Source organism: Dermacentor andersoni, chromosome 3 (genome assembly GCF_023375885.2).
Source record: "Dermacentor andersoni chromosome 3, qqDerAnde1_hic_scaffold, whole genome shotgun sequence".
NCBI classification, from domain to species: Eukaryota; Metazoa; Arthropoda; class Arachnida; order Ixodida; family Ixodidae; genus Dermacentor; species Dermacentor andersoni.
Genome location: NC_092816.1, coordinates 94,489,539 through 94,509,579, shown reverse-complemented (window position 1 = coordinate 94,509,579; position 20,041 = coordinate 94,489,539). Strand labels below are relative to the sequence as shown.

General features: G+C 43.3%; 1 protein-coding gene across 1 annotated transcript; it reads right to left on the bottom strand.

The window, feature by feature from the left end:
• Positions 1-8,761: 8,761 nt before the first annotated feature.
• Positions 8,762-20,037, bottom strand: Mdh2 (malate dehydrogenase 2). The gene is made up of 7 exons (XM_050189235.2): positions 19,835-20,037; positions 18,708-18,902; positions 15,199-15,492; positions 11,810-11,986; positions 11,061-11,111; positions 10,777-10,878; positions 8,762-8,983 (listed from the first exon to the last, which is right to left on the bottom strand). Exons 1-7 carry the CDS (start codon positions 19,910-19,912, stop codon positions 8,858-8,860), a joined length of 1,023 nt encoding a protein of 340 aa, XP_050045192.1. The 5' UTR covers positions 19,913-20,037; the 3' UTR covers positions 8,762-8,857.
• Positions 20,038-20,041: the final 4 nt, after the last annotated feature.

Below are 20,041 nucleotides of genomic sequence, written 5' to 3'. Positions count from 1 at the left end.
AGCTCTTACATGTCAGTTCTTTTCATGGTGTTATCCCGCATTGAGCTGCATCATTTCACTTGGTGTTTTACCAGTGGGCTCGCTTGCAGGCCTGTGGGCTAAACCCTGCATAATAACTAGGCAAGCCATTTCTTTTAACTCATAAGCACTGATGAGTAGTTGGTGTGTCTTTTCATCCTGTCCGTAAGCAATTGACAAAGCCTCACTTATTGTTCGATGTGGCCCATGTACATACACAGTAAAATATATCGCTGCATTAAGTGTTAAGGGCAAAGGACTTCTTAAATATCTGTGTCTTTCTTATTAACTAGTGGAGGTAAAATGATGCAAGCACCACCTTGGTGCACAGGAAGTATTTGTAGTGGCGATGCCTAGTTGATGTGTGTGTAGCTGCTTATAAAAACACTGTTTTGCGAGTCCGTGACTTTCACAACTCGTTTTATTTTTTTCTCCCTTTCTGTTCTGGCACTAACACCACACACTCTCTTTAGCTATTGACGTGCCAAAGAACAAGTGCTTCTCGTGGTTCTTTTTTTTTTTAATCTACTAACACTGGCAGCGCCAACATAATTGCAACCAGATCTCTGGACCTCCACTTTTTTTTTTTTTTTTTAGTTGTCTTGGCGCAGACTGATGTGTGGGTCAACTTCCTGCCATGTACTATAGTATAACTTATTTGTGTTTTCGTGTTCCTCGGGTACTTTTTTTTTCTTCTAGTACGTGGGGGCTATAGGCTCTGCCTTGAGAGGCAACTCCTAATATTATGCGGAAACTAGTCGTAAGGATCGTTCGTCTTACACTGACCTCGGCTTCACACTGTCTTGTATGGATGCAATCATCTGGACCTTTTCTAAATGGAAAGCAAAAAACGAGAACGGCTGGTTACAGTCAAAATGGTGGTTACGGTCACTCAGCTATTGTAGCAGTGCTTGAGATTTTTAATAAGAGTCGCATATAACTGAGATTTGCTCGCGTTGTGCGTTTGGGACTGAAGTACACATCTGATACCTTAGCTCTAGGCAGCAGTTGCGATACAAGCAGCCGCTTAGGATTCAGTAGACGTCTGCACAAATGTCCCATGTAAGAATTCAGGTTGTACTACTAGAACATATAGGAACATTTCAATCTACAAATCTGAAAGAATACTAGGTATAAATAACAACTAGAGATTTAACATCACTTTTTATTTCCCAAATCCTAGGCTTTATTGTCATATGGTGCAAGATTGGGTCCAGTTTATGGTGCTGAGAGCAGTGTAGTGTTCATATAGAACATCAGAATAAAAATGAAACAAAAGGTTAGCTTAAGATGCTAACAAATTGTTAGAACAAAACCACAAAACTTTGAACAGCACGCAGCTTTTATACAAACTACAGAGAAAGGCTGTACTACATGTAACAATCATCTAGCCTCCCGTTTTGTCCGTGTGAAGGTAGCAGAGCAGCTTGGAACAAAGCTTGTGCTTGTATTCCCCAGATACGCCCATACTCTGTGTATCTTTCAGCTGCTTCGTTAGCTGTGGACGTCCAGCTAGAGGTGTCAGCACAATTGTTCCTGGAGTCGCTGTGCTTGTGTTCAGTGAGCATATGTTGTGAAGTTTACACCCTTCCTAACTAGTACTGGGAAAAGAGGGAGGTGCTCTGTAACCATTTCTTTCTGTCTGCAAATGCATCCCATTTTCAACAGAGGTCCTTGCGAAGCAGCTAGTAACAAATTAAAATGAGATTGGGGGGAGAAAAACTATACTGGGTTATCTATTTTGTGGAAACAGATTTTAAGTTCTCCTGTGGTGGGGAATGTCACAATTATTTCACTTTGGGAAATGGCATGCTGATAAGTGTTACCTGTAAGCTCAGTGCATTTTGCCAAAAATTCTGGACTTTATTTCACGATACTGGTGCTGAACACAAGATTTGGATACAGTTGCCTTCCATTAATTACGTTGGCAGTTAATTCAATATTTCATTTCAATAGATTCCGGCCAGCGCCCACGCATATCTATGGGCCCAAGTCTTCATTATTCCAATTCTAAAATTGGCCTTGGTCAGATAAATCTAATTTCACCAGTCAAATGCCTGACCTCTATGGTGATTCCAGTAATGACCCCTTTAGTGGCATCGTCTGTCTCTGCGGAGCTCAAGGGACAGTGAATGCATTGAATCTCCCATAGAAAATTCCCATCTTCAGCCTGCCCTAGGAAGATTAAGTAATAACCGTAGCTCCCAATATCTGATAGCAGTATTTATGCGATTCTAGCAGACGCCTTCCTTCATTTCTTTCTCCCTGCCCCCAAACACACACACTTTCTTTTAAAAGAAATTGCGCCATAAATTGCCTGCACAATGCGATCGGTGGGGGGATACAAAACCAAAACCGCTATCGCGGCGTTCATATGCTTTACCGCATAACATATATCACTGCGGTGAAGCTGACTTTAGAAAACCAGCCGCCATTGTGCAACACACATTAGACCCTTGGCCACCTTGCTAAAAAAATGGGCGCAAGCTAGACTTCTACTTTGCTTAGAAGCTTCAACGTCATTTCTATGTTAGTTTTCTGTTTTGAGCACTGAAATGGGGTGCTCATTTCATTCGGGGTCGTGTTAATATTGCTCAAATACTGCCAAATGAATCAGCGGTGTGTGTGTATTTTTTTTCTTGGCATTTTTTCTAAATCTTTAACTCGAACCCCCGAATAATTGGTCATTTTCATCAGTCACTTCGGGGTTGAATTAACAGAAGTCGATTGTATTCGTTACTGTTAATGGGACCTGTGCAGTCGGGACCTGTGCTCTAAGGAAATGGATTACAAAATTATAAAATTTTGGTAATGAGCTAACATCACTCTGCAATTTGTCTTGCAAGTAGCATCCGCCTCTTCATGTAATCCAGCTCATGTGACAGAATTGCAAATATCTACCACAGGAGATCCTTAGTAATTCTGTTTGCATTAAGATAATTCTGTTTACACGGCCTACTAACACAAGCTTAAGGTTTACACTTCTCGTGCTGTGGGCACTTGCATGAACCTTCCCCTAAGTCTAGGGAACTGCAAACACCTTCTGTGGTCTGCACACAGATGTCGTTGCCGAGGCGCAGTTTTGCTCTGCACGAGAGGTATGCTGGCTGGCGTGGCATAAAATGCCACATTGGCCAGTAACCTTGCATGTTGTTCAGGTACAGTGCACCAAGTTGCACTATGGATTGTAAATTTCGGTTCATTGGTAGGCATCTCCCACGTTTTGGAGGGATTTCCACTGCCAAACATTTAGCACATGCAATTGCTGACATCTAAAACCTCGGGTACGACAATCTTGGCCCTCCTTTCACCGCCCTACCCCCCCCCCCCCCCTTTTTTTTTGTGCTGTTTTCAATAAAGGGATGGTAGTCACCAGAGGTGTTGAAAAAGTTTTCACGCTCTGCTATCCAGCCTTATGTCAGAATTTTTAAACATTCTCACGCTTACTGTAAGGCAATAGCTTCTGCCCCCTCTTTGTTTAGTGACACTCCTTCATGCTACTCTTAATACACCAACTACTACTATTTTATCACTGTTTGCATATTTCACTTCTAGTGTATGTGATGAAAGCAGGTTCACTTTGCTGTTTTGCCACTCTGTAATGATTGTAATCTTGCCGCTACAACTAGGTAAATGTGGTGTTATGCTCTACCGTGCTGCTCTGTTCACGCCTTTCTTCCCGCTGTAGATAAGAATCTGTGTGTGACAAAATGTAGTCAGTGAAGGTCGTGGTTTTCACACTGTAACTCCATAGTGGGCTTGCAGCCGAGAAATGGTGCAAGTTGAACATTCAAAGTTGAGGCTGTGACGAAATGTGGTACTATGTAGTAGCAAGTGGCATTGCTTGTCGCACATGCCTTTGGAGAGGGAAAAAAAATATTTGTCTGCTTGCTGTAGTCATGGACAGGTTGAAGATGCATTTTGTTTTCTGGTGTTGCATTCTGGAGCTGTCGCACTCAATGGTACCCAAGGTAGTTTTATCGCGAGAATAAATAGGTTCCAAGCGGTTTCTTTATTCCTGCGGACACGTTCAGTGCCATGTTTCACATCATTTGTAGGACTGCCAAAGCACAGGTTCAATGACTGGTTGAAGATGATGCTTGTTTGATGTAACATCCAGCATCGACGCCTCACGGTAACAAAGGTTATGATGTGTTGGTGTCGTATTTCTGCTGCCTATTGTGTTGGTGCAGCAGAAAACAAGACTGTTTGGAAGTAATGCCACCGAGGTGTACACTCACACTCAATCCTACAGTGGTTTCTTGCTTGCACCAGTTTAGCCATTTGGAGTGCGCTGACAGCGGTACCTGCAAAGGTGACAGCTCCCAAATGCCGCTCTTCCTCGTCGCTGGTCCACTACTTCCTGTAGATGAGCTCGCTGTATGTTTGTCATCTTAGCCCTTGACGAGGAGCGAAGCAGGTTATAACCACAGAAGGTGCTCATGTTTTAAGATCAACAGTGCTATTAATGAGATGGGCTTGAATTCTGTACCTGGCTTGCAGCAGACTGGCCAAAGGTGGTAAAGTGGTCCACTGATTACACAATTGACTATTTGTGCTCTTGCCTGCATGTAAAGGCTGCACTGTATTGAAGTAATTTACTGCTGCATGCAAGTACAGCAGAAGCTTCAGATAGCGTTGAGAAAGGTGCAGCCTTCAACACACAGCTTTAACATGTGAAATGTCTTAAAGCAGCCTTGTACAGCAGGCGCTAGGCTTCTGGAAAAAAAAAGGTGTCCATAGAATGCATTTTTCACTGGACAACTTTCTTTTTGCGCAGGAGTGAAAAGGTGCAGAAAGCATGTTTGCTTTAAATGTATTGTAGGCTGTACTTGCAAAGCAGAGACGTTACGTGAAGGCAATGGCAAAAATGAACTACTGGCATCGTGCCTCATGCATTTAGAGACTAAGCTGCACATCAAAGTTGTTGTAGCTGCACGTAAGCATGTTGAGGACTATGGAAGCTCTTATTCAAAATAAAAGCAAAACAAACTGTGGTAATGTCTCGCAGCAACTCTTTTTTTCTATATTGCACTGTGGACCCTTTTCCTAATTGTCAAGTTTGCATATTCATGCGATGCTTCTGCCAAACTAATGGCTGCGCAGGCTATCATGCGAACAAGGACAAAACGCCAGCTGCAAGTGGCCACATTCATCTACGACGTACAATACTAAAATTGTGCGAACCTCAACTGGCACCTTTCATCTCGCAACATCTTTCTTTGCAATAATTTGCCGATTTGGAAATAAACCTTGTCTCCATTGTTGGCCATATTGCTAATTGGAAATGTAGCTTGATAATTTGAAAATGTGCTCGCCGGCACTCTGGGCCATTTTGGCTTGTTTGCACAGAATGGTGTGTACCACATTTGTCATCAAAAGCAGCAGCATTTGTACGACTTTGGCCTAAGCCTTCTTGAGAAAAATTAATTTCTGTGAAAATGCATGGTGCTTGCACATCTCACAAGCAGCATGCCACGCCTGTCGGGTATCGTTTGTCGAGAGCAGAGCCTTTGTACGTCGCCAGTAGCTTCTGTACGCATGTGCTCTTCAGTGTGCAGTTTCTTTTCTTGTGGGTGTGTGTTTTTTGTACACGACTACTAACAACTGCTGTTCATCACCACCACCACAACTACTACTACTGTACTATTACTACTACTGTTTGCACATTGCTTAGGTGGAATGCTCTCCAAATGTGTATTAGTCAGCACACTTTATGAATTGGGTGGAGTTTGGTGTTGTGCCTTCCAGGGAAGAATATTTCCATCTTCCTCACAAGTCTCTTGTAGGTCTTTTTAAGAATGTGGTGTGTACTCGTCCTGTCGTGGTCTCTTTTCTTTTTTGTCCTCTGTTGTGAATGTTCTTAAATACAGATTCACAGTGCTCATTGGTGGAAACTATGAATAGAGTTTTGTTTTGGTTTGTTTACTGGTCGTCTCCTGTCTTTACTTTGACCTCCTGCAACACACACAGCATGCAACATGAAAAAAAAAGAAGGAAAGCAGGTGCGACATGTTGTATGGGATTTGAAAAGTCACCTTTGAGGTGGGATAGAGGGTGGCGGCACTTGATGAATGATGACCACAGTGCAAAGTAAAGCCGTAAAGTGAGAACTCGTAACAGTCTCGTCTAGTATAAAAACGCCCTCATTCTATATTTTTTTAAGCGCGCATTCTTTTCTCGCCTACATCGGTGAGAAACATTTTAGATTTATTTTTGTATATCCATCATCGCTACATGAAGGTTTGACTAGTAAACCTATACTTGATGACAATCTTAAGAAATTGGTGCAAGCTTTGCTTACGAACCTGCATTGAATATGCACTCTGTACCTCAGTGTTCCATAGCACAGTTCCCAGGACACTGATACTGAAAGCATGCTTCTGAAATGTCATGGAACATCGCTTGGCTATCACATGTATTGATTATCTGATAACTCTTGCATAAGTGTATTCACCGCTGAATTGCTAGGTTGTTGGCTGTAGTTCCAATTTAATGGAAGTTATAAGAGGATGTCGAAGTTGAAGGGTTATCGGCTTTTAAGCATGAAATTTTGGCAGGGAACAAAGGCAAACAAAACATAGCTGCACCTAAATAACATATGTTGAATTATTCACTTACGACTACCTATACAGTCAACTTACATTAATTCGACCCTGCCGGGACCGACAAAATTGGACGAAATATCTGACTGGTCGAATTAAATGATACAGAAAAAAACTTATTTGCCCAATTCCAGCACGTCCTCGAGTCGAACGTGCGCCCGCTTTCTGCATGTTCAAAGTAGAAAACTAACAACATTAAAGCTCCTAAACAAATTTGGAAATCTCACCCTAATTTTTTAGGAAGAAAAATTGGTAATGGTCTCGTGTTGCACAGTGGCTGCCAGTTTCCCAAGTCAGCTTCGCCGCAATACAGATATGCGTCAAAGCGCACAAACGCAATTTAGGTGCCCGTTGCTGCGTCGGCGTTGTTCCTCGTAACCGAGCGACCGAACACAGGATGAAAGCGAACGCGGAGCGCAGTGGCCGATAAGACTGCGATAGCGAAGAGAGCGCGAGGAGGAATTCGGAGGAGGAGGGTACGGCGAAAGCGTGCGTAGAAGCGCGTAGTGCTGCGCAACACGGGTTTGCGGTGACGATGCTACGAGATGGCGCCAGAGTAGCGCGCGTCGTCTGTATGGAAACGAAGAGCTGTATGAGCTGAGGTCTGTCTGCGGCGGCCGCTGTGAATTAGGGTGCCTCGATCCGCGCTACTCTGGGGGGAGGCGACGCTGACATCGAGGCACCCTACTGTGAATCGCACCCACGCGCCGCCTCTCGCGATCTCCCGATTAGCGAGACAGTGGCGCCACACGCCGCTCCGTTTGCAACGTGCCGCACGAGACAGATTGCCCGCGTCAGTCAACATGTCGTGAAATGAAAACGCGCATACAGCTGCGCTCAAATTTCGCATTAGGGTGCATCGTAATCGTCAGGGAATATTTCTTGAAAAATAAAAGAATGCGGCAACTCCACTAGTGTTGTCTAAGTATGCGTAAGCAAACGCCCAAGTTTCAGTTGGCGCACCCCTATATTTGAACTGGCCCACCCCAGAACTTGAAATTTGGCCCAAATTTAGGTTGGTCTACCCCCGAATTTCAGTTGGCTTACGTTCAAACTTCAAGTTGGCCCACCCCCAAATTTAATTTGGCCCATGGCCAAAATGCAAGTCGGTCCTACAAAAATTTAAGTTCGCCCACCGACAAATTTCAAGTTGGCCCATCCCTACTGTATGCTTCCCCATGCATTTTTTAAAGAAGCCCTGTGTATTCTCTTTTTATTTACTTGTCTTTGTTTCTTATCGTTACAAATCATTTACATTTACACTACTATAACGATTAAATGTCTGCAAATTACGCATTATTGTGCAGATACAAGGCATTGCACTTTTCGCGCGACGGGGCTGGTGTACTCGCCAAAGAATGCTTATGCATTAAAGTCGCAGTTCCCCCCCCCCCCCCCCCCCCTTCCGCGAAAGGCGAAGCACCGATAGCAAATAGCAAATCAGTATATAGTTGTACAACATAAGGATAGCAGTTCTATCTGCCGTATAAACTTGTCAACATTCGCTTACTAACTAAATTAACAATGATAGAATGTGTAAGCGTGACGTCATCTCCCATTGAAACTGCCTATTTTCGGCCTGCCCTGGGAAGATTGTTCGAGCAATAACTGTGGCTCACAATGTCAGAGTACGGTATTTACACCATTGTAATGCACGCCTTTTCCGAGAAAATTGGGCTGAAAATTGTATGCGCAGTGTAATCGGATACAAAACCAAAACCACATTCGCGGCATTTGCAAGCTTTGCCGCATAACACGAATGTATAACGGCAAAGCCGGCTTTAAAAACCGTGCGAAACCTACTAGACATTTGCGCAACTTTCTTGCTGAAGGATCGGCTGCACGTTAGATTTCTACTTTGCTTAGGTGCTTTAGTGTCATTTCTACACCTGCTTTACTTTGGAAACACAAAGTGGGCGCGGATTTGTTTCGGAGCCATGTTACACTGCCAAGCAAATCTGCTGTCTTTTGGAATTTTTTCTGCATCTTGTTTAGTTCGACCCACGGGACAATTAGATCATTTCGCCGTTCCCGTAACGTTCAGATTAACGAAAGTCGACTGTACTGGGTCAATTTTTTTCTATTACCAGCATGAGAAATTTCTCTAGTTGCTAATCAAGGTGACGGAAACACACTCGCACATCCAATGGATCTTTTATTTAGTTGCAATGTCTTGGCTGATGAACACTTAACACACGTCCAATGATAGTTAATTCAACTCCAAGGTCTGCATTTTACTTCTTGGCAAAGTCCTCTCCCTTCTTGATGTTGGCCTTCAGCTCGGGCAGTGCCGTCTTCACAAGCTCAGATTCGTACTGGGAGAGCTTGCCGAGGCCAAGGTTCTTCGCTACGCCATTTTTCTGCAATGAATAACACAAACAAGTCAGTGAAGCGCCACTTGGTTTGCATTTTCAAGAGGCGCACCGAGAGATGTTTAAAACTTCATTAACCACAGTTTCTCTTTTAAAGTGTGCACACCAGCTCAAAATGGTGATCACAAAAACTAATTTGTGCTTGCTAGGTTATTCAGCATACATCTGTACTGCAGCTAGCTCCTGCTTTCTTCCTGGTTATCACTAGAGACAGACATGCTTGACAGGAGCACAGACCAGCTTGGGTGCTACTTGTAAGAACTTGTGAAGGTGGGATCAAACAGTGGGAGCACACAATTGCATGGCTTGAAGTTCATGCCAGACTCGTACTTCAACCGATGTGCTGAGAGCACACACGTTAAAAGGGCAAATTCTATGAAAGCTTACTTGACGAAACTTATAAGTAGCATATACCATTGAAGCAAACCTGACAAAACTGCAGGGCTGGTTATTGCTAATTTTCTTAACAGCCTTTAAACAGCATCTAAACACACAACATATGCACTCGCTGGTTAGCGGCTATGACGTAAGTGCGAGACCACTGGTTCAGATTTTTAGCGTGCCATGGGCGCTGCCTAATCTCGGAAGTCATACTGGTTTTTAATGGTCCTGGTTTACAGGTAAACAGTAATGCTGACAATTTTTTCAGTTCCGGTGTAAAACAAATATTTGCGAGCTTTTCGCAGAGCATCCACTGGTATTTCGCATGTAAATTTTACACAGAGGCTGCCCTACACCTTTCCTATCGGAAACCAAGCTTTTCACGCGGTCCAAGATTTTGCTTTAGTTTCAGTGAGCGCTGCCCCCATCATGTCATCTGCCATGGTTCTAGGTGCTGTTAAACTCGAGCAAACTTTGCTCGTGCATGGCAAGAACTACTTTATCTCTTCGCTCAATGCTCCTTAAACGGAGAGTCATGGCCCCTAAATAGATCACGAGCCTTTTCTGTGGTCATGGAGGGTCTAAATATATGTCCATTCTGGTTGCAAGAACAGAGATGAAATTCCGGTCTCGGTGCCCACATATGTATACATACATCACTCCTGAAATTATGTTTATTATGCAGAGCGTAACATTAGTATTGGCTCACAAGATGGACATTCGGTTGCCAAAAAGAAAGTTTCACCAAATATGGCCAATTTTGTGTAATCGAAACTGTAAAATTGAGGTTCAGCAGATGTGCTTGTACCAAGAAAGCATATAGGTACACCCTTCACATTAGAATACATGATTAAATTAATCCATGTTAAAAAAAAAACATTAAGAATTATTTTTGGTAGCTCTCTGCTGTGGTTGATGTCCCAAATAAATTAAAATGTAAACTTATCTGCGTCACTGAAAAAAAAGCAAATTTTCAGAAAGCCTACAAAGGTGTGTGTGTGTGGGGGGGGGGGGGGTTGGTATGTACTGGCAAAGTTTAAGGAAACTGTCTCAGCCTATTGCACGTTCATATGTGAAGCGCAAGTGTCACAGTTGAATGGGAAAGCCAAGCAGGTATTAGCCCAAACAAGTGAACTGCTTTTCACAGTGAGAGAGGTGGCTCTTGGAGCTATGGCAAGACAGCGCTACAAAGGCAGTGCTTGCCGTGCTCTGCAAGCTTATACAATGCGCCTCAGTGATTCCACCACTGCCTACATCTGCAGTAACATGGAGTGCGCACTATGCGGTTGTTTCAAGCATGTGGGAATCAGTTCCCTTCCGGGAAACAGGTGCTGGTACTTTTCTGCTTTTTTGTGTGTGGTGTTCATAAATTACACACAAAATAGACAAGAAGCTCTTACGCCAAGAAGAAGAGGGGTTGAGAAATATGTGGCTTCGGTCTCGGAAGACTTGATGAATGCGCATTCCACTACTCCTTCCTTCCCTTGAATAGCAGAGATGAGCTGTAAGAAATGGTGGAAAGTTATTCACCGACACTGCTGACAGTATATTTTGGTGTCTAGCATGCATTTGCCAAGTTGAAACTCGTGCATGCATTTTAAACATATGGCACGTGTGATGGTCATGCTGCCTTGTTGGTGGAGAGCACCGTGACAATGTGAACACGCCACAAGAGTGCACTTACCGAGAATACAAATCTGGCACCAGCAAATGCCATGGACAGGGTTGCAGAGCCCTAAAGAAATGATTGAATTCGTATATTAATGTGCAATTACTATCATCACACAATATCCACATTGCTTTTGTAACATAAAAAACATCTCTAGTCTTGCAATGCCTTCCATGTTAGGATGATGAATAAACTCTGCAGTTCAAGTTCGTTGGTCAACCAAAGTTGTTGGTTATACATGTGACAAACATAAATGCAGCCCTGTAAAATGTACAATACAGTCCACTGTAATGAGGGCACCAAATTAGTACAGTTGAACCTTGTTATAGCGAAGTGGCAAATTGCAGCTGGCACAAGAGTAGCGCCTTCATGGCATCTGATATTTGTGACAAACATATTCGCCACAGGCAGAGATCAGCAATAAAAATGTGATTTACTTGATAACACACAATAATTTGTTATATCGTGGTTAGACTATTTTGGGACTGATTACTGCTGTATTACAAAGGCCCCAGCAATAGTTTTCTGACATAAGACATCTAGCTAACGCATCACATCACACTTTTTCCCTGTGAAGTTGATATGTTCCAAGTTGTGTTGCTTTGAACACCAATTAAGTGCTCCCTTTAAGAGTGGACCATACAGCACACAACTAGTATGTATTTCAAGGGTCAGTGCTGTTTTATTTGCCCAAAAGAACCAAGATTGTGCTGCTAGAAAACCTAGACACAGTTTCATGGAAAAAAAATAGGAAAGCCACTCACAGCGCCGGCCTTAGCTTGGACCACTTCGGTGCCAGCCTCCTGAATACGCTTGGTGAGTGCCTCCAACTCGGGCTGTGGAAAGCTGACGGAGGGCGTTGCTTGTGACAGTAGCGGCACGATCGTGACACCAGAGTGTCCACCCACTACTGGGACAGTGACGCTGGCTGGGTCAAGACCCTAGCATGCAGAAAAACACGAGAAGGAAGCAATGGTGTGAATTAGTCATCCATCATGAGAGCATCGTACAGCAGTTTTTCTTAGCTCTGCTGTTTAATTCTGTCAAGGCAGCTTCGAAGCAAAGAAAACATATTCCAGCTGCTCTTTGGCAGCTGTCGGCAAAACTGCCAGAGATGTTGAGAAAAACACTTTAGCCTGTGCAGCAATGCGAAGTGTCTACAAAACTTGATTTATGACACGGACGGAATCTATTGTTCAATATCCTCTTATAAGACGAGCCTCTCCCTGGATCTATGTTTCCCTGGTTATGTTCGAAATCACCCACTTCGGTGAATATTTTGTACGATACAGACAGCAAGCTAATGTGTTTATATTTAACTTCTTGAAGTCTTCTTATAAATTTATATTATGTAGGTGGCTTCCAAGTCTAGTCCATTTGAAGTCATGAGGCATTACATATTGAGGGACACAAGAAAGCATAAAATTCGAGTAAGAATCTACTAAGAATCTACTAAATAACACTGTCCATTCGCATAGACCTCCAATTATCCCAGTCCATCAGCCAAACCTATCCTATGCCTGCAATTTTCCCAAACCTTGCCACTCCAGCTAAAGCACTGCTGATCTTGATTGCATTTTCCTGTCCTTTGCACTTATCGTGTTACTCTTAAGAGACCACTAACTACCATTCTACAAAACCTGCTCAATTCTACTTCCTCTAATCTCAACTAGAATATCAACCATTTGCATTTGATCTGATCCATACCATCGTCCTTATATATATATTTATGCTATGAGCATCATTTTCCACTTCATACTTTGCTGAACAGTTTTTAGATATCAAGTTTCTTTGTTATCCTTATCATTCTTACCTCATAGATTAGCACTGGCAAAACACAGTGAAAATACACTTTTCAATGCTATGAGTGAGTTGCCACTCATGACTTCGGAGTCTAAATTAAAGGATTAATTGATATTTTGGATGTCTTTCTAAGAGCCAGCCACAAACAGTTACGAGGGCTTGGTGTTAACCCCTACAAAAGCCAGCAGAGGCCAAAATGCCGCAATAACAGCATCCTTCTGTGGCCATACAATAAAGCAGTATTACTTCTTGGGACACCACAGAGTAACAACAGTAGATGTGGAGGAGTAATTATTCTCACCACTCGATGGCCTTCTCAGCACAACCTTTGCACACAACACTACCTGAAATAGCTACACATATGAGCAGTATGACCTATACTAGTAGTATAAATCCTTTTTGCAGAGTAGTTTGCTATAAGAAATGAGATGGCAGGTTCGGCGGCGTGCTGCACGTTGCCCCAGGCAAAAGTGCCCTAGTGCAAAGCTACTACTGCTTCTACACTGCTCCTACAGTGCAATCAGCTGTTGGAAATGCAACTGGGTGATTGCTAACACACTGTGCTTCAATCATGCTGCCAAATGTGGAATGGTAGATAAAAGACATGAGCATTAGTCAGCTGCATTTTAAAAATAGTGACTAAATTTGTGTGGCCAAACTTACGGACCGCTGTTGCACAAGGACTGAGTGTGTTGCCGACCCTCTGCAATGCACGGCTTTCCTCAAGGATAAAAAAATTTACTATTCCGCCAGTGTTGTGTCACTAACATCCAAAGAAAGCAATTTAACCCAGAAATATTGGCGAGAGTGAGCAGCGCTTGTTACACGGTGACAAAAGATTTAGTGCTTCCTGGCATAGTAAACTTCTAGTGCGTTATCTGCACAGATCCACCCCAACTCACAGTCAACCTTATGCCCACTCTATTGCCCTCGCATCAAGAAAAGTTGACAGTCAACTTAGCATAAGCTAAAGAGAATGAAGACGAAAGCCTGCCCGCACACAAGACATTCATTATATTACTTGGCATTTCACTCTAATGCGTTACTTCCCATCGCTTGTTTTCTCTCACCAAAGGTTATGGGTTCGAGTGCCTTACCTTTGCCCTAATTAACCATGCCTTAATTAACCCCAATGGTAGTGGGTTCGACTCTCGGCCTTCACAGTGTCAATTGGAATCCAACTGGGAGATATGGCCGGTTCGCCCACATCTCTAAGTTCGACTCCCACCAAAGGTCGTGGGTTGGACTCTCGACGTTTGCGATGGCAACTGGAATTCAACTTGGAGATATGGCAGGTTCACCAAGTGAGTTCGATTCCCACCAAAGGTTGTGTAGGTATTAGTGCCTTAATTATCTCTATCTTAATTAACTGTGCCTTAACTTTGCCTTAATACCACAGGTTGTGCTGCCACTTTTTTGCCTCGGCTTCACACTTTCTTATAAAGACATTGATGGCCTATTTCACCCTAATTGACACCAAAGGTCGCAGGTTAATTAATTATTTAATTAATTTTGGTGCCATAACACCGGACATCGAATTTTTAGTCCCATGAGCCATCTAAGGTATTTGCCTAAATAAGTGAATGGGCACACTCTTGAATCAATGCGCGAAAACTTGTGTGATGGATTACAGTGACAGCACACAAATGTTCGAAGCTGAACAGTCCACAGAACAGTCCACAGAGTAAGCGAGTAACTAGCAATAATAAGTCTTTACCACAAAGTATTACAAAGTACAGAACATCTATGTTCCAAGCCTGGTGCTCAGCAAGAACAAACCTACCACGATCGAGCACATCCGAGAGCGCTTAATCAGAAAAACAATTAGATGGTGACTGCACCGAGGAATGTACTAATTCAGAAACATGAGAAGCTGCTGCTTCAAAGTGATTGGCAAATAAAGAACAAAGAGCAAACGACTGATCGTAATTCAGAAGCAGAAAATTTGGACAGCTTGGAATAAATTTCTAGCCCTGCTTCTAGTACAAGCACTGTATACGCTGCTCGCACTGTTCAGAAAAGGCGTAATGAGCTCCAAAAGCCCTTAGATGTCCTCTGACGCTATGGCAAAAGCTTCGTGTCATCCATTCAGTCACTGTCTACGACATCTGCCAAAACAGAGGTTTGTTGAGCCACACTGGCGTCATGCACATCCACTGTAAACAAAGAGGAAATGGAGGCAGCTGAGGCAAGCAATGGATCTGTCACCACGTGGTTAAGTATGGCGGCGCCCATTGGATCACCATGAAAATGGTCTATAAAACGTAGAGACTTTATACAGAAATAAGCTTTCCATTCACATTACTGCACTACATAGCAAGAAAGAACATTTGTTAGAACAGTTTCTTACCTTTGCCTGTGCCACGAAAGCATTGGCACGAACTATGTCCAGGGTCGTGACACCAAAGATGCGGTTGGGGTCATAGACTCCACGCTTCTTGAACACTTCAGATGCAATGGGCACGGTGGAGTTGACAGGGTTCGAGATGATGCAGAGCATGGCTTTTGGGCACTGCTGGGTGCAGGCTTCGGCCAGGTCCCGCACAATAGATGCATTGGTGTTGAACAGGTCATCCCGTGTCATGCCGGGCTTGCGAGGCACACCAGCCGGGATCACCACAATCTCCATGCCCTTCAGTGACTCCTGAAAGCACAAAGAAACAACCACGAAACATCATCTGCATCCCTGAAGGGTTCCCACAGTTATTCACAAAGCTGTGTATCTCAAAGAACATGAAATCAATTAAGTTTATTAGGTTAGTATACTTAAAAACGATCTCTGAGAGGAGAGAAAAAGAGCTAGCTGGTAAATGCCACCAGGAGAGGCACTGTTGGCTCTAGAAGGAAGAAGGTAGATAGAAAACGGACAGTGACATAAACATAGAAAAGAGAAGGGGGAGGGTTTAAGGCCCCAAAGCATCACTCAGGTTATGAGAGACACCGTCAATGGGAGCTCCAGATTAATTTCAATAATCTGGGACTATTTCACATGCCCCTTAATCCACATACACAAGTGCTTTAGCATTCTCGAAAATTAGACAAGGAAGTCACAAAATTTTTATTCAATTTTGCAGAAAAGTCATTAAAATTGTCACCAAAACTGTTCAAGTGAATTTTAATCAATGTAGCTTTTTTGCAACACTATATATAAATAGAAGATAAGAGAGCATAACGCATCTAGCAAGGCATTTTACTTTCATTTAATGTTCTTCCAGACACACCTAGTGTCCGGAATGGACAATGAACTGGATTTATTACCAGCAATGTATAGAGGGCACTTAATTTAAAGGGTCCAAATATTCTCAGTATATCATCATAACAGAGTAGGGGGTTCAATGTGGTTATGCACACAAAAAACTGGGCTTTCGGTGCACATTTTAACTCAGTATCTCAATCTGAAATCGCCGGCTCTAAGCCCTTCCCACCTACAGTGACTGCCATTATGGCATGGACTGTGTGATGTCAAGAAATTAGGGGCCACTCCTGTGTCACCTGCTCTGGCACCCAACGGTGCAGCAAGGGTGTTGCCGTTGAATTGGGCTCTCAATTCTTTCACTCGCACTATAACAAGTAGCAGCAGACTGCACATGCAAAAGCAAAACAGCTCATGGCGGCCATGACATTTCCAGCTCCTGCAATTGCTTCTGGTGCATGCAGAACACAGAAGCACGGCAACACTGGCTTTCACTACTCCAAGGGAGTCATTTCCAGGGACGAGATTTCATTACATCACCACTCAGTGTTGCCGGATTGCATTACAGCTCAACTGTGGTATTAAAAAAAATCAAATACAACTTTTCTACTGCACCAAACGCACTCAAAACCTGCCAGCTTGCTGTGAAACCTGAACAGTTTAACATGAAATGCGTATTTCAAGCTAGAAAATTTGGTGTTACGGCCTGTTTAACATATCCACAAAACAAAAGATGGTGCGAGCAAAAATTTATCTTCAGATTGTAAGGTGGCAAACCTAGCATGGAGCAAGAGAACTGCGGCGCATTTTCTCCTTAAGCGAAGATTGCCATTGCTCTATCATGGTGACTGTGACCATGCACCTACAGCCAATTCTGGCCGCCTACTTGCAGCTGTTGAATAATAAGTGCGTTTCAGAAACTGAAGAAACCTTCTTAAATACAAAGCTGGCTAAAATGTCACCAAATTGTTCTGTCATGTCCCTAAATAATGTTGCTGGTCACTAAATAGATACTTTGGTTATTAATAAACAAATCGAAGTCAGTGAATCTAGTAATGAAACTGCTAGAATAGCAACACTGATTACTGTAAGAAAACGAAGGCATTTTGTTTGGCTTCTCTATTAATTTCAAGGCGCAACCTCAGCATACCAGAGCAGTATCATGGATTCCAACACATTTGTGGAGTTGTTTTGGTCCACGAAAACTACTAAAAACTTGATTGGGTTTTGGTTTATTTCTTTAATTTTTCTTTTTTAAAAGCAATGTAGTTCTTTATAATGAGCACTTATGCTGACACAAGCAGACTCTGGTAAACTGACAAGGGAACGTGGAGTGCTGTCAACACCGGTCTTGTTTTTGTTTCTTTTCTGGCTCACAGTAAGAGTGGTTGTTCTGCTATTGCAGAGGCAGAATTTACTAATAAGGCTCAGCTTTATATTCCTCTTTATATCCCCCTTTAGCATACCAACTGCTCCTTGCACTCATTATAGAGCTGCCACAGGCTTGGCATTATCAGGCATGGCCATCAAGGCTCTCAACTTGGCATGAGACCATTTTAGTTTCACTGAAGTGGTGCTACATATAAACATTGGACTCCTTTCAACATTTGCTCACTGGTGAAGGTGACAGCACTTGTGCAGTGTGGTGATAGACATTGTTAAAAAATTATTTAAATTTGTTTAACAATACATGAGCACACATGATTTTTATGATGCTGAGGCAGAAAGTCACCTTAAAAATTAAATTCTGGGGTTCTATGTGCAAAAACCACAATATCATTATAAGGCACATCGCAGTGGGGAACTCCGGATTAATTTTTACCACTTGGGGTTTTTTAATGTGCATTTACATGAGAATTCTTGCATTTCGCCCCCATCGAAGTGCGGCAATCCCGCACCCTCAGGCTTAGCAGCACTACACCAAAGCCACTACGCCACCACGGTGGGTAGAGAAGGTCACCTGACTAGGCATCTAGCACCAAGTGCCACCTGAACGCAGGCAGAGGAAAACTTGCAGGATGTTGACAAGCAAATGAAAAACATTTTACAGCACAGATTTCAATCTACAAACTAGATAACATAAATGCCTTCACGGGATGTATACCGGCACACGACCATGCACTAAATGTGTTTGAAGTACTTCATAGTGAAATGGAAAATGAAGTTTCTGTTAATGACGAAGGAAGCAGTGTCGCATGGTGACTTTTGAACACAATCAGGCCCGATCCAGGTTGAATTTCTTGATCACAATCAACAATGATCGCTGCTACCCGGTTCAACAATGATCCAGACCTAGTATGGGCAACTATAGTGCGAGTGAGCACTAGACTAGAGTGGGTCCAAAGTGCTAATCACATATGCTGTAAAAATCACACGTACATGCACACACACACTTTTTCCAATAAAATATTTCGTTTGTCACTGTGAGGCTATTATCCTCCAAGGACTACATGGTCATTAGCCTATGATTGCGATCAAGAGCCTAGATTGCGATGCACGGATCACAATTTTCCGGATCCAGGTCAAGCAAGAAAGCCATCGAAAGTGACCGTTTGACACCGGTATTAGACATGCATGAACAATATTCTCATTTGCAGACTGCTGGGCTTGGAAGCCAGAAAACTAGCACATCAACATGTACAAGAAGGGCTTACGCGGGTACTCACATTGAGCTGATCGTTTCCCATGAAGCCTTTGACCTGGGCCCGAGTGTTGATGTGGCTCAAATCGGCTGCAACACCAGGTGTGTGTGCAATGTCGTACAGGGAGAGGTATGTGATGCCGGGGTGCTGCTTGAGCAACAGTGACAGCGGCTGCCCGATGCCACCGCTGGCACCCAGAACTGCCACCTTGACATTGTTCTGCAAGAGAAGTGCGAAATATGGCAGTTTGAAAGTTTGTTCATTCATTCATTCACTCTATATATAACATACAATACTTGGCCAGCTGTGACAGAAAACTGGCTCTACGTAACACAAACATACATCACAGATACGAAAAGCAAGAAAAAAAAAAGAAACAGTTTGAAACAAAGGAGACCTAACAAAAACATTTTTGCTAGAGGGCAGAGGTGCAGGGGGAAGAATTCGGCTCTCTAAATAAGATGGAACAAACTTTAACATACAAGCATACATGTTCTCCCTACCTCACGAGTACGTCACAAGTAAAAAGTTATTAACAACTTGAGGCACCAGTATCAGTTCGCAGCACTACATGGGATTTGCTAGTCAGCGAAGTCTTCCTGTAGGACACATTCTCAGTGGCAAAAAAAAAAAAAAGGAGCTAGCATTCGCTTTCCGATTATTGCTCCCAGCAAATGAAAAGATTGAAAGCCGCGTTAAGACTTTCAGTTTGTTGCTTACACGTACAGATTGTAAGCAGCAGGTATAACTAAATTTGAGATGACACTACTGGCGAATAACTGCCATACAAAGCGTTTTTTGCCACTGTAGTTTCAGGTGGGCGTAGCTTGTAACAATTTTTACACGTTAACGATATCGCACGAAATCGGAACAGTTACACTAAAGCGGGAAGTTTGACTTTAGCCTTCCAAATGTGCGTGACCTTTCAGGTCGATGGCACCAGCCGGCATCTTCGGTGCCTCATAGTCACGGGTAGCTGCACGGGAAGTATCAACACAGCTTGCATAACATGCATTAGTTCTTTTCATGGCGTTGGAGATTAATTCAGCAGCTACGTGACGGCGGCATGAAAAGAATAAAACGTATCGGAAGCGCTTGCTAAGTCTCCATCAAGGTCACTTGGAGAATGTGCGTTCGCAGTGCCGGTATACCTTTGAGGTGACGGAGAAGTTCCTCTGCGCCGAGACGCAAACGGAGTTGAGAAGGTTTCTGGGCACCCGGGAGAACATCGCGATGTTTCAGGGGACTTAAAAAGAGTCACAATTGGCGTAGCTCGCAGACCGTGCTCCGCAGCTACCCACCGGCGACACAACCTAGAGAGAGACGGCGAGACCGAAAGGGAAGGACCGAACGATCTA

Excerpts from the sequence above, each read along its gene's own strand:
- Mdh2 (XM_050189235.2), bottom strand. The coding sequence starts at position 19,912 with ATGTTCTCCCGGGTGCCCAGAAACCTTCTCAACTCCGTTTGCGTCTCG. Across the intron at positions 15,493-18,707 it reads TGGGAAACGATCAGCTCAAT|GAGTCACTGAAGGGCATGGA; the intron begins GTGAGTACCCGC and ends TTGTGCTTTCAG. Across the intron at positions 8,984-10,776 it reads CAACCCCTCTTCTTCTTGGC|AAAAATGGCGTAGCGAAGAA; the intron begins GTAAGAGCTTCT and ends TATTCATTGCAG.